Source organism: Indicator indicator, chromosome 3 (genome assembly GCF_027791375.1).
Source record: "Indicator indicator isolate 239-I01 chromosome 3, UM_Iind_1.1, whole genome shotgun sequence".
In the NCBI taxonomy this organism is placed as follows: Eukaryota; Metazoa; Chordata; class Aves; order Piciformes; family Indicatoridae; genus Indicator; species Indicator indicator.
The window spans coordinates 40,512,080-40,537,355 of NC_072012.1; the positions used below are offsets into that span (position 1 = coordinate 40,512,080).

The following is a 25,276-nucleotide window of genomic DNA, read 5'->3' on the forward strand; positions in this document are numbered from 1 at the left end:
GAAGTCTTTTTGAGTGCTACAGCTGTTTAGTCCCTCCTCTGAAGAAAAGCTCAACTACTAAAACAAAAGTATTAATGTCAGAAGGCTTCCCAAGTCAGTATGGAGACAGAAAAGCATTGGTAAAGCACAAGGGCTGAACCAGGATGAAGGCAATCTGACAGAGTATTAGGTAGGATAAAAGAGGTAGTGGTCAAGCCTCAAGACAGAGCCAACTACTTTAGACACCACTGCTTGGATAGCAGTTAAACCTTACAGCATACTTGACAAGTGCTGTGCTTTCTTTCTTCTGGCCATGTGAACAGTATGAACAGTTTATTATGCCTAACACTATTTCTTGTCTAAGAATTTCAGGTAATTTCATGCCTTTGTCTTCCTTCTACTGGAAAGGTTATCTTGCTCAGCCTTCTGAATTTTCTTAAAGCCTTTACCTGGTTACGAACAACTGAGGCAAAAGGTAAATGTCGTCATCAACCCACAAAAATGTGTGGTTTTTTTTTTTCCTTAGACCTTAAGTTGACAATATTTGACTTCCTTCTATTCTGCAATTACAGATGAAGTTCACAGGAACATCTCAGCTGTCAAGGCTAAAATTCAGCCTTAGGGTAAAAATCAAGCAAAAGAAATCTGGAAATTTTTGTCTACTGTACCTCAGGCTCACTTTGCATGTGACATGGGCTGATGTGGTGTACCCTTAGAAAATAATGATTCAGGCAGCTTAAAAATAAATTCCTTACAAATTTAGTATCTTCAATTCAACATACAGTTTATTTCCTAAAATAAAAACTGCACATTTGTAGTATACACCATTTGTTTCTTAGCAAAGACATGTTTATAAATATTTTTCTTCCTTTTATTAAAGACCTCTATCTACAATCCAAATTCTGAATGTTAACCTGCCTATCTGTTTCTTTAGGCAAGCAGATTCCACTGAAGACAATGTAGACCTGTACTGTTTCAGGTGCTGGAAAGCAAATGTACCTGCAGAACTAGCTAATTTTCTCTTCAGGCACTTGCCATTTGGCTAAGCCAAGTTTAAGAGTTTCATTACTTATACAAAAGCAGCAAAATTCCAGTCTTTATAGGCTTCTTCAGATGATTTCCACATTAAAGAGGTGTGGAAACAGAAATTTTTTTGTCAGTTATCTCACTAAGAGGAAATGCCATACTTCCTCTCCAATTCTTCAACAGCAGTATCTTTCAATCCCATGTGGTTCACATGATTGAACAATGCTTGTGTAACTGTAAAAGAAAATCACAACAAACTGTTAGTTTTATTACTCACACTCTTCAGGTAAATTAGTCCAGTTCTTTCTTCAGTGAGAGTAAGAGCTGGATTACATAGCTGAAATATGAGGAAGTTTTTAGAACTACTGAGAAGATGAAAAAAAGTAGCAAAGCAAAGCTCTCATTTTGTTTTGATGCCCAGAAGCTGCCCAACAACATTTCTTTAAACAAGTATATAATCCTGACAATGTAAACAGGCAGCTTTTACTTTATTATCTTGGCACTATGACATTAAATGCAGAAAATAAAAACTAATGCCAGATGGCAGATAAAGCTGACATCAGGTTAATGGTATGAATGCAACTCATGAATTTTCTTGCACTTCAGTAAGTCAAACAAGTCATTTATTTTAAGGAGAGTAATGTACCAAGATTTTGAAAGTATAGTGGTTATTAGTGGAACCCAGCTGTAGATAGTAGGTTTGACATTATTTGGTCACTAAGAAATGTTTTGCTTGTGTCTCACTGCTACATATTCTGCCTGGTGTGCTAAAGAAGGACAATGTTTGAAACAAAAACCACCTGTAAATCATAAACTCAAACCAGTGTCAACCTGAGTTGCAAACTAATCTAGGTGATGCCTCAAGAACAGGACAGATCACAGGCTGAGTGGTTGAGAGGCGTAGCCAACAGAAAAGTCAGGATTGCCAAGAAATGGTTGTAAATTGTGGAAACTCTGTAATTTGGGTATCTTGCATCTCATATAAAAGATTTCATACATATTTCATAAATCCATAACATTACCAGCTACAAACTGCAATGCTAGAGGAACTTCCTTCATGCAGTGTTATTACTGATAAAAACAAGTTTTCAAGTCTTAACAATTAATAAAGAATCAAAAGATTCAGAAAAATTATATGACATCCATATTAACCTTTAAAGCAATCAAAAACTAGACAACTTATCACGAATGAAGTTTAAAAAGACACTATTTAATTACTTACTTTTTTTCTCCGAGCCTGACATAAACATTACTGCCATATCAAATCTTTTCAATTCAGATAGCCTCTGGAGGATTTCAAGGATGAGTGATGGCTCTTCTTTCCTGAAGATTATTAGAAATATAAAAATAACTATGGTTGATTAGACATATTCAGTAGCTCCAAGAATATCAAAGACAACAGGAACAATAAATTAAAAGGACCAGTGGAATTCCCTTCTAAGTCCCTCTCATATTTTCTGTCTTTCTCATTGCTTCTGTTAATTCTTCCACACACGAAGTAAAAAGTCAACATCCACAAATCTTTATGCAAGTATCATTCTGATACAGAGCAAGAATGAAGAAATATAAAAACCTAGACTGATGCAAACTGACCATTTTTATCCATACAGAATATTCTGAAATGGTATTAATTTTAAATTCTTCTGGTCAAGAGTAAACAAGACTCGCCTTTGTTAAAAATGCCATTTGCTGTTAGTATTTGCATTTCATAACTTGTCCTGTCTCGCCTGGAAGAAATGTCTTGTACATTACAAACAATTTAAACATCTTAGCCTTTTTATGACTAAATACCTTCTTTGCCTCCATTTTCAACAGTAAGGCAGGAGGACTTCAGGATAACTGGCCTCCTGAGCTGGTCGATGGGGTCAAGGAGCAGTGTTGTACTCCTGAAATCCATGTGGAATTAGTTCGAGACTTGTTGAGTCACTTGGATATTCACAAGTCCATGGGACCTGATGGGATTCATCCTAGGGTGCTGAAAGAGCTGGCAGATGAGCTGGCCAAGCCTCTCTCCATCATTTTCCACCAGTCCTGGCTCACTGGAGAGGTCCCAGAAGACTGGAAACTGGCCAATGTGACACCCATCCACAAGAAGGGACGGACAGAAGAACCTGGGAACTACAGGCCTGTCAGCCTGACCTCAGTGCCAGGGAAAACCATGGAGCAGATTGTCTTGGGGGCAGTCACTGCGCACCTGAAGGATGGTCAAGGAATCAGGCCCAGCCAACATGGATTTAGGAAGGGCAGGTCCTGCCTCACCAACCTGATCTCCTTCTATGATCAGGTGACCAGCCTGCTGGACATAGGAAAGGCTGTGGATGTAGTCTACCTGGACTTCAGCAAGGCCTTTGACACTGTCCCCCACAGCAAACTCCTGGCCAAGCTGTCAGCCTGTGGCTTGGACAGCAGCACTCTGCACTGGGTTAGGAACTGGCTGGAGGGCCGAGCCCAGAGAGTGGTGGTGAATGGTGCCACATCCAGCTGGCAGCCTGTCACTAGTGCTGTCCCCCAGGGATCAGTGCTGGGCCCCATCCTGTTCAATATCTTTATTGATGACCTGGATGAGGGGATTGAGTCCATCATCAGTAAATTTGCAGATGACACCAAGCTGGGAGCAGGTGTTGATCTGTTAGAAGGTAAAAGGGCTCTGCAGAGGGACCTTGACAGGCTGGACAGATGGGCAGAGTCCAACAGGATGGCATTCAACAAGTCCAAGTGCCAGGTGCTGCACTTTCGGCCACAACAACCCCATGCAGAGCTACAGGCTGGGGTCAGAGTGGCTGGAGAGCAGCCAGGTGGAAAGGGACCTGGGGGTACTGGTGGACAGCCGCCTGAACATGAGCCAGCAGTGTGCCCAGGTGGCCAAGAGAGCCAATGGCATCCTGGCCTGCATCAGGAATAGTGAGGCCAGCAGGAGCAGGGAGGTCATTGTACCCCTGTACACAGCACTGGTTAGGCCACACCTTGAGTACTGTGTCCAGTTCTACGCCCCTCAGTTTAGGAAAGATGTTGAATTGCTGGAGCATGTCCAGAGAAGGGCAACGAGGCTGGTGAGAGGCCTTGAGCACAAGCCCTATGAGGAGAGGCTGAGGGAGCTGGGAGTGTTTAGCCTGGAGAAGAGAAGGCTCAGGGGTGACCTCATTGCTGTCTACAACTACCTGAAGGGAGGTTGTAGCCAGGAGGGGGTTGGTCTCTTCTCCCAGGTAACCAGCACCAGAACAAGAGGACACAGTCCCAAGCTGTGCCAGGGGAGGTTTAGGCTGGAGGTGAGGAGAAAGTTCTTCACAGAAAGAGTGGTTGGCCATTGGAATGGGCTGCCCAGGGAGGTGGTGGAGTCACCATCCCTGGAGGTGTTCAAGAGGGGATTGGACGTGGCACTTGGTGCCATGGTTTAGATAGTCATGAGGTCTTGGGTGACAGGTTGGACTGGATGATCTTTGAGGTCTCTTCCAACCTTCTTGATTCTATGATTCTATACCACCAAAATGTAGAACTGTATCTCTTAATATATAATGAGGATATTTACTTATAAAGAAATGGAGGGAAAGGTTAACCTTGATTTACGTTTGCTTTTCTCCATAAAACACCACCCTACAAACATTCCAAGTGTGTGCTCTCAGAATAACACAGAGAAGCAGTACAGTGTCTCTGACAGGCAAAATGAACTTGAAGGCTCAAATGGTAGCATGCATAGAAATTTCCAAAATAATTGTCAGGTTCTTTATCTCACGTACACATTTTCTACAGGCTACTGTGAAATGTTAGTAAGTAATTAAACATCAGAATGCATCACAGAAAGGAGTGCACAAAAATGAAACTGTATCTCAGCTTCAGGAAGTTAATACAGAAAGCTATATGGGACAACAGAACATACACAGTAATACAAATAATAATTACTTTATACAGTCTAATATTCAACTTCCAAGGCTATTTATCAAAACTGATTTCAACAGGATAAAGTAAAAGCTATTTATTTGTTTACCTCTTTTAGGACGGGAGGAAATGGGATTAAGTTGTGCCAGGGGAGGTTTGAATTGGATATTAGGAAAAAAAAATTTGACTGAAGGGGTGGTGAGGTATTGGAACAGGCTGCCCAGGGAGGTGGTGGAGTTGCCATCCCCGGAGGTGTTCAAGAAGCCTGGAGATGTGGCACTTCAGGATGCAGTTTAGTGGTCATGGCAGTTGGATTACATTTGGACTCAATATTAAAGGTCTTTTCCAACCTTAGTGATTCTATGCATCTAAGATTTTTCAAGATATGCTTCATTTCTTAAGAAGGAACAAATGAATCATTCCAATTACTCCATCATGCTGCATGCTGGAAATAACTTTATAAACCCAAGGTTGTTGTTGGGGAGGGGAAGAAAACAACAGACTAGAAATAAGCAATACTAAAAACAAACCAAAAAAAAAAAAAAAAAAAGGAAGAGTTATACTTACTCAATGTAGAAATCGTGCAGAATTTTCAGTATCTGGTTAAACAAATCTGGATCCAAGGATTTCTGGAACAGTTTTTGATAAAGTGAAGGCTCTATTTGCTTTGGAAACATTAAAAGAAAAAATATTTTTAGACAAATACAGTAGAGTCATGAGAATTACAAATGAGTTTTTAGATGTCTTGGATGATACTGAAGTGCATGAAAACAAAAACAAATGACTTGCACTATTTGATGTTTGGTTTGGGGTTTTTTTTGGTGATGATAACTGCTAACTTCTTTTAAAAGGATGCTAAGCAGTATTTTTTGCAAAATACATATAAGCAAAAGTACAGAGTAAGTAGATCAATGTTTCAAGCATTTTTTCAGTTTGAAGGAGGTAAGAATGTTGTTGTATCTATTACCCCAGACCCACTAATTTGAGAAATTAGTTACTAATACATATTTAAAGTCTTTACAGAGTCAGGGCCTACGTTTGAAAGAATAGATTATACAGAGGCTGTATTCAAAAGGAGGTAAGTGTAAAGTCAGGCACAAGAGAAGAAATACTTAAGTGTGGATCAAACTACTTAGTGTTATCTAAAGGCAATTAAAGAAAGTCACTACTCTGCACTGTTAAGACACTTTAAATATTCTTTCCGCCTACATCAATGCCAGTTGAAGAAACTGTTCAAACAGTCAATCAGTAATACATTTCATACCTTCAGGTACAAGTACATATTTTCTGGACAATCTTTCAACTTCCTGAAATCAGACTCAAGCTGGAAAGAATTTGCAGGAATAGGAGGGATTGGAGAAACAGAGCTAAATGACCTTTTGGTTTCTTTTTCTCTCTGTTTGTTCACAGGGAAAGATGGATGCACCACTGATGAAACTCCTTTCATGCTAGCAGGAAGCCTGCAGAGAGATTTTGAAACATATTTAAGGAAATCCAATACTTTGACCTAACTGTGGATCTTTCAATCCATTAGAATTATAAAATCTTACCAAAATTAAAAAAAAAAATGCATTTTAGTTTAAGTAGGTATTTAAAAATTCCCTTCAAATTAAGGAAGCTTTAAACTTGATTCACCTTTTCTCAAAAAACACATCCACAAATATTTAGCAATGTGCTCAGCCTTTCTCTGCTTTGTTTCTGGAAATAGCTGTGTTTTAAGGTACAGATTTCTACCATACCCAGCTGCAAAATAAATGTTTCATTTTCTGCAGTTTCACAATGCAAAACAGCTAGAAGGTAATGAACAAACCATTTTCAACACTGATTAAAGTGGAACCATTTTTTGTCCTATAATTTTCCAGTTAAGTCAATTTGTTCTTCAGAAGTTAATAAAATCTTTTCTTCAACACTTCACAGAAAAATCAATCTGAGTTGGAAAAGGTGGGTGCAGAGTGTGTTTCTCATATAAATTCTTCAATCAGAATTTTATAAAATGTATTTGCTATTAACAAAATGAAATGATTGCAATGTATAAAGCACTTTCCTAAGCACACAAATAGAGTTAAAACTCCTAGTTCCTGCTAAAGCTAGGACAGTGGCTTCTGTGCTTCAGCCTGGTTTCAGCCAATCAGACTTGAGTATGCCCAGCTAACAGAGTAGAACTTGGGAATTTGGAACTAGTCTCAAGTTATCAGCTACTTGCTCAGTAGAGTGGTGACACTCTCATCTGCTCCTGTTCTCTCACACAACTGGTTTGAACTTTTCTCAGAACTGACTCTAAAACATTAGGAACAAAAATCAAAGCTTGGGAGGATGAGGTGCACAAGGAAGCGAGTCTACCATTGTTGTGATGTGGTGGGCTGAAATTCCCCTCCCACATTAACAATAACCAGGATAACTCAATTTGGAAGCAAATGAATATGGAAAGAAATTCATAGTATTTTCCTGGATGAACAGAACTAGTTTTCCATCTGGCACTGAACAGATCATACTTGTCTCAACCACCACTGCAATGAAGCAGTTTCTTTTGGTATTTTGTTTTTAATTTAAATTCTCCAAATGATGTTCAGTAACTGATCACGTGTAGAAATCTGAGAATAAAGATTACATTTCTAGTACATTTACCTTTTAAAAAAAAAGGATCAAAATTTGTTATACTTACTGCAATGGTGATGTATCACTGATTTCTTCTATTTTCAAGTGCTTTGCTTTTGGAATGTCCACTGTAGTCAAGTGATCATCCTGATTCTCTGTTGTTTCAACACTCATTGAATTCCTCCAGTTATTGACTATAGAAGTAGTGCTGGGCACTGCTGATGACACTGATGGTGTGTCATCATCAATATCTTCAATGGGTATTCTTTGCAAAGGCTTCTAAACAGAACACATGCCTCATGTCATCCACATAGCCTCAACACCAGTGTATACAGAGGCCCCAGAAAAACAGGTGAGATTAATTTTGTAGTAACAATAATATCTTATGATAAACAATTTCATCCGTAGTGGTGCACATGGAATATACTGATAAATGGCAAAAAAAGAAACTTCACAACAAGTCTGTGGGAAACCTTATATGATCATTTTATTGCTTTCCCCTTATAAATAGGTGAATCCTTACTCTGGATGATTTCTGACCATGCATTTTTTTTTCTCAGTAATAGAAAAAAATATAAAAATAAAGTGTTTTTTTTTTTCGCCTAGTAAGGTTGAATGAGCAAGGACCAGCATGTACTTTGACACCTATCAAACAACATAGGCCTTGACCCTCAATTTAAAATTTTAAGATTATAAATATTTGTAAAACAGCCTTGCTGACTGATTAAGTTACATACATCATGAGGCAATTAATTCCATCACTAATTCCATCACTAGGGGACTTGATATCTAAAATGCTTCATCTTGTTTAATCTCTGCATGGTCACCATTATTTTTTACCATCAGCTAGCACCACCTTACTGGTCTTACTGGTAAGCAACATTTGGAGGGGGTCAAGAACTAAACATGAACATAGGGTATATTGGACTAGAAATACAAATGAAAATGCACACAATCAAACATACTCAATAACTTAAGACTTCTAGAAACAGCACATTTTTATGTTTGACTCTAACACAAAATCTCTAAGTCTTCACAGTGGTTTGGAAACCATTTGAAATCACAACAAAACCCTCTAATCTTCTTGGTGTATTGACAGAAAATATGTGGTTTGCCTTGAAAATATACCATGTATATATGCACCAAAACTGGGACGCTGCCTGCTGGATATGAAGCATATTACAGCTCTTTGCAATCCCTGGAAAGTACTAAAAGCACACATGCTTCATCTATACTCATTCTACCTTAATAGAATTACAAGGAAAAAAAACAATTAACCTACTATCTTTACTTAATTTAGCAGCCAAACTGAAAACCTAATATAATTATCTATAATCTGCTAGTTCACAAATTCATTTAGGTTTCTAGAAATACTCTACATGCTTAAAGAAAATACATAATTCTTCCCTCCCTCCCCATTATGAGCATCAAAATAATCACATAAATCTACTAAAACTATCCATCTGAATTATTTATTTAGCAGAAGTAAACATTTTGAAATCATCAAAAGCAAAACACTACAGTACTCCACACAAAGTGTGAGCATGCTTTGTATTTACACAACTCACTGCTGAATGTACGAAGATTAAATATTCTAAGAGGAGAACTCATGCATAAAGACAGCTGCTATTACTCTCTGTGTTATATTTTGTCCTATGTTTTGTCCTATGTTAATGCAAAGTCAGATTGGACATTAGCAAGAAGTTCTTTACTATGACAGTGGTAGAACACCACTGAACCAGAATAGGTTGTCCAAGGAAATGGTCAAGGCTCCCATCCCTGGAGACATTCAAGGTCAGGCTTGATGGGGCTCTGAGCAGCCTGATCTAGTTGGGGATGTCCCTGCTTATTGCAGAGGCAGGGTGACTACCTGACGTCTAGAGGTCCCTTGCAGCTCAGTGCATTCTATGATTCTATTACCTGATTACAACCACTGATAATTCATAGTCTAGATCTTGAAAAATCAATACCCAGATATTTTAGTCCATGTGGATGAAAATGCATTTCAAGGCTCTTGACCTCATTACCCAGCATATGACATGTGTAGGCAACATGTCTTGCTACAACTGCAGCTGCTATGGAAACTCCAAAGAGAAGATGGAAAGAAGGAAGTTTACTCAAAGTTTTCTCAAGTCTGCCATCAAAATCAGAGACTAAACTGCATCCCCTTTACTTTCAACCACAGTACTAGCTATCGGCCCAGGACAGGGTTGTGGGTTTGTCTTCCCATTTCATATTAAAGTCACACACCATATTTCCAGAGTGTGGTACTGTAGGCAGAATGCTTACACCAATGCTACTGACACATGGCATGGAAATGCTCAAGTTATGTGCTTGGAAAATATCAAGAGTAAATGTGTAAATTTTGGACTTTCCAGGGGCAAGATGTATCCAACAGGCTTTAGCCTCCATAAATAAGCAAGTGGATTTCAACTTGTATTGGGTTTGGCTGAGCTGGAGTTAATTCTCCTCACAGCATCCTTCCAGTGCTGTTTTGTAGTGCTGTATCTCAGTGTTCACTACACACCAGTGTTTTGGCTACTGCTGAACAAGCACCCTGGCTGTGCTTTTCCAACATTTCCCTGCTCCAAGAGTACACTGAGGGATGGGCAAGACTTTTGGAAGGGACACAGGAGAACCAGCTGACCCAAACTGGCCAAAGGGATATTTCCATGCCAAATGACATCAGCTCAGATACAAGAACTAAGAGAAAGAAGGAAATGGGGGATATTCATCCATGGCATCTGTCCTCCAAGGAAACCACTATGTGTGCCAGAGCCCTGCTTCCTGGGAGGGAAGACTGTCTGCTGATGGGAAGTAGCGAATAGCATCTCTCTTTGCTTTTGCTTCCGTGACCAGTCCTTTGTCTGTGCTCAGCATTATTGAATTGATTCTACCTTATTATCAGCCTTTTGGCATATTTCCCCCTCTGCCCTGTTCATCCAAGAAGGGGAGTGATAGAGCAGCTTTGCTGGGCATTTGGACCCCAGCCAGGGCCAAACCAACACACAACTTTAAGCTCTACTTTTCCCATCATTACAGAAAGCAACTCACAAAACAACTTACTGTTGATTTCAGGTATAATGGATTGTCAATCACTTTCACTATATTTTTTTTCTCATCTTCTTTTATCAATACTGCAGGATAATCTTGATGAGTCCACTTCTCTTTCTCAGCTAATTCCTGAAAAATTAGTAAGTTGTGCAAAAGATCAAAGTTTGAGGAATAAGATGAAATTAAACAGTATGTAAAGAATGAAAACATTTGATTACTACAAGCTTAGCAAAAAAAGAATAGACAACAAGTATACATACATTCCTTATTTTAGTTAGTTCATTTATTGCTTGTTTATTTCCAGGTTCCAGCTTCAGAACAGCTTCAAAATCTGAACGAAAAAAAATATAGACAAACTGTAGACATGACAAATTAGAAAGCGCTCCTGGCAAACTTTTAAACCTTTTATTTTCCTTTCATATTTCTCAAATAAAGGCAGATAAATCACCCCATTGCTTACATCATGACCTAGTTTCTAAATACATTTTTCAAACTTTCTTACTACTTACTGTAAGTGACAATAGTTTTCATTTCACACAAAACTATGTTCTGATGATGTGGATACCAATACAAAGATTTTCATAAGTATTTAATGAAATCCTTACATTTTACCCTGATACGTCAGCAACTGACTTAATTGTTACTAGAAGATTAAAAAAACAGGATATCTTTATATTCATCTCTTACCTATCACAGGCTAATTCAAAATCATACCTTGCACAGCTTCTTCTAGCTTTCCAAGAGCAACTCTGGCAGCTCCTCTTCTGGCAAAGGCTTTAGAATAGGATGCATCTAGGAGCAGAGCTTGTGTACAGTCATTTTCTGCCTCTTCATATCTCAGCAAAAGATTAGTACAAAATTAATAATCACTTTCACAAGGCAATTTCAAATAGAAAACAGAGCTACCCAAAACAATTAACATATGAAAACAGGTCTTAAATACCTACATACACATCACTGGGCTAAAACGTAAAATTTCTCAGCACCTTGAAATTTCAGCCAAATCTTTTGCTATCTCACTACACACTGCTGACTCTGGTTTTATCATCACATATAAATGCAAGCATATAAGCATAAATTTCTCTACATCTGAATTTCTGTGTCTTGTCCTTAGCTATTCCAGAATGAGAAATCAGTATATCCCTACACTAAAGCAATTTGTTTCAAGATCAAATTTCCCCATCCCAATTATGTTTAATTATATTTAATCATGATTCCAACATGTGTATATTAAAGTATTTCCATTCATTTCTCTTCCTCTTCTTCAAACTACCATTCAATTTATGGAAACACTTGTTTTCTTGGTTTGTTTTTTTCGTTTGTTTGGTTTTGTTGTTTTGGTTTTGGTTTTTTTTTCCAGTTCTTACCAGTTCAAGGGGTTTATAAGAATACAAATGAATTTCTGTTGCATTTTTTTTATGTTTCGGTCCTCTTAGAAATGTATAGACCCATGCATGATACACTGATTTATCCTACAGAATTGATTTTCTTGCAAGGTTATTGAATTAAAGTATCACTTCCTTGGACTCTCTGAGAACATTATTTGCATTATCATGTCCTTCTATGGCTTCAGAACCAAATTACAAATGTTTTGTCAGAAATACTGTGCAAGCTACCTTATAATCTCATAATTTGAGATCAGTACTTTGTTTCTTCACATACCCAGCCATGTCATGTTAAAACAGATAATCAACATAATGCTCAGCTCCCTGCTTCTCATGTTACTAGTTTAAAAGGTTTAAACTACCTTACCACCAGGGAGTCAGCAATATTTCAAACTTTAAAAAATGGTCTGTTGGAATCTCCTGTATTTGTTAAAAAGCATTTGTTTCCTACTGTTTCTGGATTACTTGAATAAAGGTGAATTAAAAATAAAGTACACATATGTGTCTCCACTGGTAGAGTTAAAGAAAAATATTTTAAAAGATGACAAGTGTGTGGAAAAAGCTCCTATCCATTCCCTTTGAAGTCAGACATTATAATCCATTTCTTTTTGCAGTGCAGTATTTAGCTGACTGAGTTTTATAGGCAAAAAAAGACAAAGCTTTGGGCAGGTCCTTTCAGAGCGGTGAATACTTAGAAATTTTCTGCACATAAAGGACAAAAATCAAACATTAGAAACTATAATTTCATACTGACACTATTTTATTCTCTCAGAACTTCTTTCCTATGAAATGCATTTTGAGATCACACATACTGATTCTCCCTTACTGAATGAAAATCTACTGGATCATTATTCCATCTAGTCCAAAACAACAAAAAAAATAATATAGCATAGGCAATCCTACTTACTTTTCAATTTTTAGATAAGCCATTGCTCTGTTAGCTGGCAGAAGAGCATTGGTGCCATCTGCTGCTATGCCACGGGTGTAACATTCTATTGCAGCCTCATACTTCCCTTCTTTGAAATAACCATTACCCTGGAATATTTAGGTTAGAAAACAAAGTAGTGTTCAGAAAGATCTAGTGAAATGGCCTTTTCTTATCCTTTTTAGTAGACAGGGTCACAGTATCAAGAACAGGAATCACAAAGAACACTCACATCACGGCAGCTACTCATGGCATATTTCTAAATAGCTAAGCTTGGAGGAAGACTACAACAACAACAAACAAACAAACAAACAAACAAAATCTGAATTTTTCTAGTACTTCAGTGAAAAAAAAATGCAGACTTTTAAGTCTGTAACTTCTGATTAATCCTTGCTTTTGATGTGCAGGATAAAGCACCCTGTACCTCCTGAATTTAAATGCAAGCAGTTCCCCTTTCAAAAGGGAACAGGAACAGGACCACAGTGAATGAACTGCTACTAAAGAAGTATTGCATTAGACTTAGATTCTTTTCTGTGGCCTCTTCAAACTTTTAGGAAATATGAACATCAATTAAAAAAAACCACTACAAGTTAAATAGCTAGAGAGAACACTGAGAAAACTTTTAGCTGATATTATTTCTTAATTGCACCAGTGGAGTGACTGAGAAATCCATAAGCCAACTATAAGCCAACTACAAGTCAAGATCATGTATTTAAAAATACATTTTTAATTTCACTATTGCCTGTACTCCCTCAGCTCTTTTTTGTAACTACCTTTCATTATGTAATCAGAGGTTTGAAAACAGAACAAACAGTCCAAAACTGTACTTGGAGAAGAACGGGTCCAGATGCATATAATACTGCAATATAACACAGTTCAAGTTCTACTTACTACATATTTGAAATTTATCATATATAATTTGGGCTGTGTAATTATTCCTCCAGAAGAGTCCAAACAGAACTCATTATCACCCTCCCTACAGAGCTCAAAACAGGAAGCAATTAAGGTTAAAATCAAGGACATTGTTTTTATGAAATTCAAGACAGTATCAGGTTTAATTTACACATCTGCACTGCTAATAGCATAACACAACACTTTACTTTGCTAGTTCTCTCCTATTCCACCAGAACCAGTGACTTACCAGATCTTTTTCTGTAATAGCCTTCTGCTTGAGCTGCTGCTCTTCAATGCGCCGCTTCTCAGCGTCTGTTAACTCTGGTCTGACAGCATCTTCAAGCTCCTTCTGTTCTGAATGTTCTTTTGATGACAGAGCCTGCAAAGACGTCATTTTTTTCCCCCCTCAATAAGCATTTCCCCCAACCGCACAAAATACATTGCAATATTCTAAACTTTTAAGACACAGATATCTGCCAAGCATTTAAATGGAAGTGGCTGTGTTGCAAGCTGAAAGCAGACTGAAGAGATCATTCTAGTTATTGAAAATGTATTTCTATGAGGCACTATGAGTCAAAATGTTATTTAGTAAACAAAAAGTGCTGTAGCACAATATAAAATGAACCAGGAAACCTGTCTCTATATATTCACATTCACAAATCATTTAGTTTTTCAATTATTGAAGACTTTTGGATCTTCATTTTGAAAATTAATTCTTCAAGCACTTTCCAAACTACATTTGAAGAGGTATAGGCATATTCACACAGTAACAACAGATGAGATTGTTTACTAAGGTCACCATAAGCAAAGTCCCTGTCATGAAATGGATGAACCTTGCAGCAGAGTATCATGTTCTGCTGGACTTAAAACCACTTTCTCATTTTCCAGGCCACAGCAATCAGTGGCACTACAGGCAGGCTAGCAGTACAGCTTTATGGCCAAGGGAACACAGGTTCTCTCCCTCACAGAGCTCTCGTGCACCAAAATCCTAAGCATGACTGAAAAAAAAACCAACATCAACATAGGAGGTAGAAAAAACATCTGAAAAAAAAAACAACAAACCAAAACACCGAAAAATAAACCAACCAACCCACAAAAAAGAAAACAACAACCAAACCACAGACAGTGGTGCAGTCATTCAGTCTTAGTCTACCAATCCATTATTATACTGACGTTTGTACATGTTAGTTAATCCAAAAGAAACTCAATTTTGACACCAGTGAACTCTAAATGCCAGGAAAAGCACGAGATTTTGTTGAGTTCTTGCTATAAGTTCATACAGAAACAAACTGTCCAGGGTACACTAATTTATGGTAGGGCCTATTAATGTTATTACCTGATAAATTTTCTTCAGTTCATTTTTTGCTTCGAAGTTATTTGCATCCAGCTCTAAAACTTTCTCATAATCTATCAAAGGTGAGAAAACAATATTTCAGGTAGAAAATACAGGCTACCAAAGAGCATATAAAGTAAGAGCCTTCTTTTGAGATACCCTTTTTAAGTAGCTACCCAAGAAGTCTGAGTTATTGCAAGCAACACATTATTCTAAGACATTTAAAGATCAATTATTCTAGAACTAATACCTACAGAAATCATTTGGACTTGCTGCTTGAATTTTACCTTACCAGAAGAATATGCAATATAGTATTTCTTTGTTTACAGAAAATAAAATCTGAGTTCCTACACCAAATAAGCAAACCACACAAACTTTAATCAAGCAGACAGACAAATAGTTAAGACATATTTTAAGGAAAGAATTCTAAAAAGACACACCTTCTTTAGCACCTTGAAGATTTTTTAAAGCAAAGCGAGCAGCTCCTCTTCTGGCATAAGCCTTTGTGTAATTTTTATCTAAAGCAAGCGCTAAATTGCAGTCAGATTCCGCAACAGAAAACCTATAAAAAATAAGGAGTTATTTTAGACACCTCTAGGTAACAAAATCCTAAACTTCAGTGATTTAGCTTAATATGAAGCTTTAGAAATCCTCTTTGAAGTGGAAATCTTGAGGTATGGAACGAGTATTTAAACAACTCTCAACTCAGAATATATTAAAATACAAAAGGAAAACAGAGGTCAAGGACCTCTACTGCAACAGAAAGAGTAATTCCCCTGTATCCTTTCTTCTGCCAAAAGAAATCAAAGCCTTAGAAATAGAGCTTACTGAATCTGAAAGGCAAATTAGACAGTGAACTTTCTCTTTTTTCTGTTTTTGAACTCCTATGGGTGTAATACAGAAAACAGTGAACTTCTAGCATGAAAGCTGAGATAAAAAAAAACATGAGAGTCTCCCAGATTCCTTATCCTGGCCATTTCTATTTTACTTTGAAAATGCAAAAGCAGGCTGCAAAATCAATCTCAAACTGTATCAGAGCATGATAAATAATATACATTTAAAACCATATGAAAAATCTGAAGGCAGAATTTCAAAGGAAAAATAGGGATTTAGCAATACAAGTCTTACTTTCTCATTCTATAAAAAGCTGATGCTCTGTTTGTGGGCAATACTGGATTGTATGGATCAGAATGCATCCCTCTAGTATAGCACTTTATAGCTTCATCAAAGTTCCCTTGTTTAAAGTAGTTATTACCCTGTGAACAGAAAAAAAAAGTCTTTTTAGCAAATTACTATACATTGACAGACACACTGCTAACTTTTAGTGAAAAAACATCAAAGCTTGTATTTTAGAATGTTCACACATTTTTGTTTAACATTTCCCACAAAGCACTGCTTTACTGTGAAATATTTCTTTTAAAGCAAATATTTTAAGTATTCCATATGAAATATTTTTCATGATTTATGCAATAACGTGATTTTTTTATACATATATATGTATACACTTATTTCAGTATGTGTAGTTCATTTTAAAGAAACCTACAAGCACATGCATAATTTCTTAGATTGCCAAGTCTGAGTTTTTAGTAACTCAATTCCACATCTTTGTTTTCCAACATGAGTATTCCAAGTTCTTCTTGCTTCAGAACAGAATTATCTTGTGTGCCATCAGCGGCCTCCCTGCAGCCAACATGATAATGGTCAAAGACTTCAATTTCTCAGTGTAGACTGCAGGTTATAAATGAAGGAATTTCCACAGGAGCAGGGAAAAGATCACAGATATCGCCCACAGAGGCAAGAAAGAAAAACAATTGTAATAAACTCCACAAAAGTATGGACTGAAAAATGATGAGAGGTTTCTTGGAACCACACAAGTTGCCATAAAACTTTGCTTATCTCTCTCATACGACAGTGAAGCATGAGGTAGGTGCTGCTGCATTCTACTTGCAAAATCAGACAAAAACTGTACTGGCACGAATTTGCTACTACCAAGGCAAGGAACACATGCAAGCTCACCCACCATTCCCAGATGTACTGGGCTCACAAAGGGACTCATCTTACATTCTTGGAGAGTTTGGGGTATTCAGGCTGTGTCAGGCAAATGCCAGTTTGATCCATATGGGAACTCTATACAGCAATCCAACTTCTCAAAGCAAAATAAATCACCCACACATTCATCAACATAAGACAAAATTAAGCAAAGCCTAACAGGCATTGCTGCAATCAGTGATAAGAAGAAAAAGACACACAGTGAAAATTTCCTTTCAAATGGGCACCACATCAGAAATGGGATACAAGTGGACAATCTTCTAAAAGAAACTACAAATGCCCCTACATCTAAATTGTTGCTTTGCGAGTAACAAAGACTTATCATGACACAACCTTTTCCTTCTCTGCAAGAGCCTTTTCTGTATCTATGCGAATTCCATCTTCTTCAGAGTCCGATTCTGGAGATACAGAATCATGAGTGCTATCTTCTTTATCAAGTTCTTCAAGTATTTTATCCTGAAATCAGATAAAATAAACTATTACTTCATTATAATTTAACAACGCAGAATAACATGACTTTAAGAGTCGTGTTTTTAAAAATCCCTCCTACTAAGTCTTCTTTACTAAAGAGGACTTAAAAAGTGAAAGAACTATCCTCTAATCCTGCCAGATGTGGTTAGTCTCCTAGTCTTACATTCTACCAGAATGATGACCTTTTAAGAGACTTATCATTAAACCTTTTTTTTTTAATATTAAAGTCAAATTCAGTCTGCTGGGAGAAAGCACTGTTAATAGAAAACTCAAGTGTTACTCAATATTCCAAATTTTAAACACATAACCCTTTTTGGGAGAAAGCTACTTTGCATAATAGAGTAGCCATCATAGTAAGATAATCACTTGTGGACTGACCCCTCAGCACTGTAACAAAAACTTAAAGTTAACTGAAATGGAATCAACTGGGGATAAGACTCAGTTAACAAGCAAATTTTCTGACTCACCACATCAAGTTTTCCCCAAGCTTCATAATCGTAAGACTTGATCTTATTTTTCTTGTTTTCCTCAGTGGTTATCTTTGAAGGGACTTTACTTTTGCTTTTCTTCTTTTTCCTAAAAGCCTTGCTTCGAATTGGTGGCAAATTCTGAATTGAAAGAAGTAATGTATTATAAAACTGACGTGTGAAAGTCACTTCCATTGAAGAAACTACAGCAGCTATATCTAGATACAGTATTTATCTACTGGCTACTTTTATTTAAAAATTCATCTGGTAAGCTGTTCTCAGTACCTCCACAAAAAACACTTAGAAGATCACAGAATCAATCAGGTTGGAAGAGACCTCCAAGATCATCAAATCCAACTGATCACTCAACTCTATCTAAGCAACTAAACCATGGCACTAAGAGCCTCATCCAGTCTTTTCCTAAACACTTCCAGAGACGTCGACCCCACCACCTCCCTGGACAGCCACAGCAAGTATAACTCTTTTGATTCATAATAACAGCAAGTATTACAGGTACAATACAAAGAGACTGCGGAATATCACTGAAATACCTCATCAGTATATTAAAAGTCAGCAGATAAGCAATACTGATGCTGCAAACTGAAACATTCTCCTAGATCTACCTGGAACTGATTAAAATTTTACTGTCTCCATCACCTCCAGAGGCTACTGCCCCACAGCTCTGCTGGTATAGCAATTTAGAGGAAATTTTTGGTATGCTTCAGTCCGAGGAGGAACAAGCCCGAAGTGGGTTAGCTCATAATTTCTATTCAGGTATCTTAAGCATTTGACTAAAGCACAAAAAGTAACTATGATAAACACTATCACATTATGAACAGCTGAGTTAATAATAAGACCGGACTTGTGATTTTTACCTCTTCTGGGACACCACTCTGTTTCCTTAGTTCAGAATCCACTTCTTTAATATCTTTTTCCCAGCTCTCCAGTTCTCTCATAAAATCCTGCAGCTCTTCAGCATTTTGCTTGATTTGCAGCTGTAGTTCTAGCGCTTTATTTGGGGTACTCATTGTAATCTGCCAGACTTCAAGGAAAAAGCTTTCTAAAGAGACCTTCAAAGTATGGAGGGAAAGAAATTAGTTATTTCAAAATGATGAAGTCTGACTTACAGGCAAGGCAGACTTCCCAACAGCACAGAAGCAACATTAAATACCAAGAGCCTAAGAAGAAACACAATTTAGAAGTCTTTGAAATAAAAGGAAAAGAACCCTACTATTCAATGAGACAAAGTATATAATAATGAAAAACTAACTAGGTATAAGGTAAAGTATCCAATAAGCCAATAAAAATCCTAAAAGACATATCATGGTGATCTAAGAAATTTCTGCAGTTTTCTAGATGACAGAATGTAGCAAACTGAGATGTTAGCAGTTAAGTTTTAACATGAAAAAAAAGTATTAATACATACATTCTGCCTTGTATCTGAACACAAACAAAGCATTTGACAAAATAACCACCAAAATCACTTTCAACACCTCCAAGTAAGTATACTTAAATATGCACCAATACTTAGCATAGGAATGAGTAAGCGCATGAGGTGTTTTATTAAGGAGTCTAGTAATTTACAAGTCCAGAGTATTCTTTGAATGTGCTTTTTATACATATTTGCATATCACAATCAACACACAAGTGCTTACTCCTGTTACCAGCCTAACACTACGGTATAAAGCGTAGCAACGACCTTAATTCACACTTGCTCTGAGAGCTAGCTTCTTTCCCTTCTCTTACACCCTTCAGAGCGGTTTTATTTGAGTCTCAACGGCAGGTCCTTCTTTTGCTTTGCCTGACATTCGAGGACTATCTCGTCCCAGCGAACCCATGAGGGAGCATCCGCATTACCCTGAGGCCTGACCGGCAGCCACGCAGAGGGTGCGCCCCAGGAGGCATCCCCACGTCAACCCCGCGGCCCGGGCTGACACCAAAGGAGCCCCTGGGGCCAAGCGTGCACGCCCGAGTTTTCACGCCTGTCTCTCCACCGCTTCGCGGTTAGAAAAGAGGCCTTGCAGGACGGATGCCCCCTCGCCTCACCGGGCCACGGAGAAGCGGCATTGGGCCAGACCCCACGGACCCCATTCCCCCGTAGTCTCACCTGCAGCAGATCACAATTCTTTCTGCCGCCGCCCCGCCGGACGCCTTCCCCGTGCAACCGAGCGTTCCTCCAGAATGCAGCGCGGGTCCACAGCGGGACGGCCCCCACGCACCGGCGACAGCAGGGGGCGCGGCAGGGGGAGTGTCAGTGGGAGGGGCAGGGGCATACGGCGCACGCGCATACGTTCACACTTCGCCGTTCTCCGTCTCTAGGCCCGCAGCCCTCTGCGCTGCCTGGCCACGCCTCGTACGCGTAGCCGGGAGCTGGCCCGGTGATTGGCGCTGCCGCGCCTCTTCCCCTTTGCCCCGCCGCTAGTGGGGACGGTGGCCGGCAGGGGGAGGGGTTCGCCATGGAGCGAGGGGAGGCTGGTTCGCCGCCGGTGGCCAGGGAGAAAGCCGGGGAGGGGGAGGATGACTTCGGTTACCGACTCTTCCCGGACCGAAATAAGAAGCCGCAGAGCTTCTTGGTCCGCAGCTTATTCACTTTTCACAACAAATGTCAGCTGATGCTGAGGATGACCCTAGACACGAGTAAGCTTCCCCGTACCTTGGAGGGCCTGGCGCAGCGGAGGGCGCCCCGGGTTGAACCGGGCATGTCCGTGACCCCTGCTCGTGCAGCTTGCTGCGGCTCTCCGTAGTGGTCTTGGGCCGCAGGGTCGCGGCTGCTCTTCCTCCGCTGTCGTCGTCCCCTCGGGACGGGTACACGGGGTCCAAGTAGCTGTGAGAACGGGGCTGCTGCGCGTTCGTTTGGGTTAGGACAAAGGAAATAACTTGAAAAGTAGATGTGATTTGGTTTTTTCTTCCTTCTCTAAGATCGTTCCCCTTTCTCTTGAATATTTGAGGAGATTTGTTGATTTCTGGTTTGTTTCTGTCCTTTTCACTAAATAGATTGTGAATGTTACGGAAACAATGGTCACTAAAAGCCAATCTATTTATGTCTGCTACAAATGAAATACTGTAGGAAGTAACTTGATTCCTGAATAGCTCTGTATGTAATTCCTTATCACTTTACATAGCCTGAGCTGTAAGAGGTGCCAGTTGCATTGCATTAAGGTTAAATACTGCAAAGTGTTAATTTACACGTGTAGTGCTTTTTCTTTTTTCTTGACTGTGTTTGTATTTTGATTATAGATGACTTTCAAAACTTTTGTCTAGAGAAATTGATTGCAGCAATGTTTTTCTAGATCCATATGCTCAGCTTCTTCTTGAGGCTATGAAGCAATCTGGCTGGTATGTAAACTAATTCATCTTGTTCTGTGTAGCAACATCACTGTTATGTTGAGTTACCAGTCTTTTTCAGATTTTTTGCTATAACCTCATTTTTTGGGGCCTTTCAGCACTGTCTTCAATGATCGGCACTTTTCTTGTGAAAACTGTGATGGCTGTGTCAGTGGAGGTTTTGATGCTGCCACATCTCAGGTAGGTGCTGGACACTGTTCTCTTTCAAAGGACTGCCTTTGCCTTTTTTTTTTGTTTTTGTTTTTGTTTTTGTGTTACCAGGATTAAATCTACCACTAACGCCAATATCTGAATTAGTCACGAAAACAAGACAAATAAAAGATGTTCCATAGTATTAAAACTAGTACACTGCAGAATGATGAGACTGTTGATATTGAAAAGCACTGATCTAAAGAATCTCTAAATGCTGTAGGTAATGAGAAGTAAGGAAAATACTGAAACTTGGTGAAAAGACAACCTGTATCTTTTTTTTTCTACAGATTGTTCTGTGTCAGAACAACATTCGCCAGCAATCCCATATGAACCGGGTGGTGACACATGAATTGATTCATGCTTTTGATCACTGCCGTGCACACGTGGACTGGTTTAAAAATGTCAAACACTTAGCATGTTCAGAGGTAAGTTAAAATGCTTCTAATGTATATTAATTGCTGATGTTTATTAGAGATGCTTCATGTTTAAACAGACATGCTGTTACACACACTTCATTTGGCTTAATCCTGTTAATATTTTGCCCTTTCTGTCAGATCAGCCTAAATAGTCTCTTTCAGAAAACAAATATTTAGTTTTTACAAATATTTATCAGTGTCCCATTAAGTAGAATTTGATAGCTGTGAGTGTAACCACAACAAGAAGTGGTTATTAACCACTGAGAGTAATTAGAGATGAAAACACATTCAGGAATTATTCAAATAGAGTTCTTTTTTTTTCTCTGCAGACCTTGGTGCTTTCAGTAGTTGTTCCGTAGTTGTTACAGTAGTATGGTACCATTCTCCAACTCCCCCTCCTCATTAGGGCAGAGGAGTTAAAAAAGTAAGATTAAAAAGCTTGTTGTTCAAGGTAAGGACGTTGGAGGTCACTTGCCGTTTGCCATCATGGGTGGGATACAGTTGACTTGGGGAAGATTAACTTAATTTATTGCTAATTAACGACAGAATTGGATAATGAGAAATAAAACTAAAAGTACCTTTCCCCCCACCTCCATGGACCAGCTGAAAATGGCTCTGTCCAGTGTGGGGGCAGCCCCTTGTCTCATCTCTCAGAAGCCATACCAGCATGCCCCTCTGTTGCTGTAATCTCGCCACATAAACCCAAAAATAATAATTCATAGTTATTATAATCTACTTTTTTAATCTAAGCATTACACAGTGCAGAAAAAAAGCCTTAAACATAAAACTGGAGAACACAGATAAGATTGTGCCTCTTGCTTTTGTTGAGATCGTTTGCTTTAGGTCTTCTAATACTTTATTTTATGGTGTTTACAATTTCTATTGTCAGCTTTTTAATTCTTGCTTTTCATATTTTCCATGCATTTGTTCTCACTTTGGTACTTAATTAAAAATAAATTTCCTATAATTATGTTTTCTAACTGTTCCTAAGCGGAGTGTGGAATAGTTGGCAAGCAAGAGAAATTGCAGTGCACAGAACAAGGCATTTAACAAATTAAAACATATGTACTTGTTTAAATGTGACTTTTTCGTAAAGGAGATGAGTTCCTGCTCTTCCAGGTATTGCAGCTGTAGTTGAAGTTTGTGTGTGTAGATGTATATAAAATGTATGTATGAAACCTCTGAGCTTGGGTATATCTGAGACTTGGTCACTGGAGAAGTTACAGGTTCTGTAGTCATACTTTGCAGTTCATTGAGGCTGAGAGGATGGATATAAAAGCTAATGTGTACTTAGTAAGTAGAAGTGTTCCTGGGAGTATTCTCTACCAGCAGTCACCAGAAAGATTTGTAAAAAAACATTTCTTACAGCTTTTTTAGGTTTACATTTTCATGTGTTTCTCTAATCGTGTGCTTTTTTCACTCAATAGATTCGAGCTGCTAATCTCAGTGGAGACTGTACCCTGATGAATGAAATAGCCAGGTTTAAGTTTGGATTAAAAGGACATCATCAGGTAAAGACTGTAGATGTTGAAGTCTACTGATTCTTATGAGCTCTCTTTACCTACTTGATCTCAGCCTTCATAGCTGAAAACATCAGAGAAAGAAGTAGATGCCATGGACTTGCTGCTTTCTCTTAATTAACCTTTAATAACTTGAAATTATTCATAGAATCATAGAATGATTTGGGTTGAAAAGGATCTCCAAAGGTCACAGAATTGTCAGGGTTGGAAGGGACCTCAAGGATCATCTAGTTCTAACCCCACTGCCGTGGGGAGGGTCACCCTCCACTAGATCAGGTTGCCCAGAGCCACATCCAGCATGGCCTTGAAAACATCCAGGGATGGGCTTTCCACCTACTCCCTGGTCAACCTGTTCGAGTGTCTCACCACCCTTAAGATGAGGAACTTCTTCCTAATGTCTAATCTAAATCTACCCTCCTCTAGCTTGCATCCATTCCCACTAGTCTTATCATTACCTGACACCCTAAAAAGTCCCTCCCCAGCTTTCTTGTAGGCCCCCTTCAGATACTGGAAGGCCACATTAAGGTCTTCTCGGAGCCTTCTCTTCTCCAAACTGAACCCCAACTGTCTCAGCCTGTCCTCATAGAAAAGGTGCTCCAGCCCTCTGATCATCCTCATGGCCCTTCTCTGGACACGTTCCAGCATGTCCATATCTTTCTTGTAATAGGGGTTCCAGAGCTGGACACAGTACTCCAGGTGGGGTCTCACGAGAACAGTGTAGAGCGGGAGAATCACCTCTCTCCCAGCCCCCCGCAGTGAGCCTCCACTAGATCCATCATGATAAATTATTCCACCTTGTTATTTTTGTGAAATTCCCGAATACTTAGTCATGTTGTAAAGCATTATCACTAACAATGGATGGTTATTAAGAACCAAAAAGACTATAACTGGATAAAACTTCAGAAATCTTTGGAAACTGGAGAAAGGAAAATGACAAGATGTCTAAATAGCCATATATGTTAAATCATACAGAAATGTATTGATTTTTTTGTTGTTGTTTTAAAATAGTAATGATGTTGTCAGACTGAATCCCAAGTATTTGCTTGTGTTAAAGTGGCAGTTAGCTTGTAGCTGGGTATGTTTACATGTTTATCTTTCAGTAGACAGACTGTGTAAGCAAAAGTTACCATAAAAAGAAAACCAGTGGAGGAGTAATTCCTTTATGTGTTATAGCATTTAAGTTGGAAAAATACTAACTTGTATTTAGATCTGTTTCTTTTTGACATACTTTCTCTTGTGTGCAAGTCAAGGTGTAGAAATACTTGATACCTATAACTAATTCCAAACTGTATTTTAATTCTTTTATTTAACATATGTATTTTACTTACCTGACAGTTTATTTGTATTTGGAAAACTAAACCACACATTGAAAAAAAAAAAAAGAAATTTAATGCTTATTACAGGCATTGTTTGACTCTTCTGTGATACAGAATTGTTGCATATGTGGTAGGCATTAATACTTGACAAAATATAGGGGAAAAATAAACTAATAATGAGAGGTTTTTATTTTTCTTTAATTCCCACTTTAGACATGTGTACGAGACAGAGCAATTCGTTCCATTTTGGCTGTTAGAAAAGTTAGCAAAGAAACAGCAGAAAAAGCTGTGGATGAAGTTTTTGATGCCTGCTTCAATGATCTGGAACCTTTTGGAAGAATTCCACACAGCAAAACAGATGCAAAACGTGCTTACAGAGACTTTCAGAACAGAGATCGCTATAATGCTAATTTGTAAAGGAAAAAAATGGAAAATG

The 25,276-nt window shown here is 38.5% G+C and overlaps 2 protein-coding genes across 3 annotated transcripts; one reads left to right on the plus strand and one right to left on the minus strand.

Annotated features, from left to right (window-relative positions):
- Nucleotides 1-1,142: 1,142 nt before the first annotated feature.
- Nucleotides 1,143-20,176, minus strand: RPAP3 (RNA polymerase II associated protein 3). Its single transcript, XM_054399400.1, has 17 exons — nt 20,159-20,176; nt 18,927-19,121; nt 18,052-18,192; nt 17,447-17,569; nt 16,193-16,320; nt 15,505-15,626; nt 15,068-15,138; nt 13,979-14,110; nt 12,820-12,947; nt 11,242-11,363; nt 10,788-10,858; nt 10,540-10,656; nt 7,541-7,752; nt 6,143-6,338; nt 5,446-5,543; nt 2,228-2,328; nt 1,143-1,239 (listed from the first exon to the last, which is right to left on the minus strand). Exons 2-17 carry the CDS (start codon nt 19,077-19,079, stop codon nt 1,148-1,150), a joined length of 2,007 nt encoding a protein of 668 aa, XP_054255375.1. The 5' UTR covers nt 19,080-19,121; nt 20,159-20,176; the 3' UTR covers nt 1,143-1,147.
- Nucleotides 19,131-25,276, plus strand: ATP23 (ATP23 metallopeptidase and ATP synthase assembly factor homolog). Of its 2 annotated transcripts, XM_054399402.1 has the most exons (7): nt 19,131-19,148; nt 20,562-20,688; nt 21,342-21,387; nt 21,495-21,576; nt 21,876-22,013; nt 23,432-23,515; nt 25,054-25,276. In XM_054399402.1, the coding sequence occupies exons 1-7, from the start codon at nt 19,131-19,133 to the stop codon at nt 25,255-25,257; spliced, it is 699 nt and encodes a 232-aa protein (XP_054255377.1). In that variant the 3' UTR covers nt 25,258-25,276. The 2 variants fall into 2 exon arrangements, with proteins under 2 accessions (XP_054255377.1, XP_054255376.1); XM_054399401.1 differs by lacking the exon at nt 19,131-19,148 and having other exon boundaries at nt 20,508-20,688.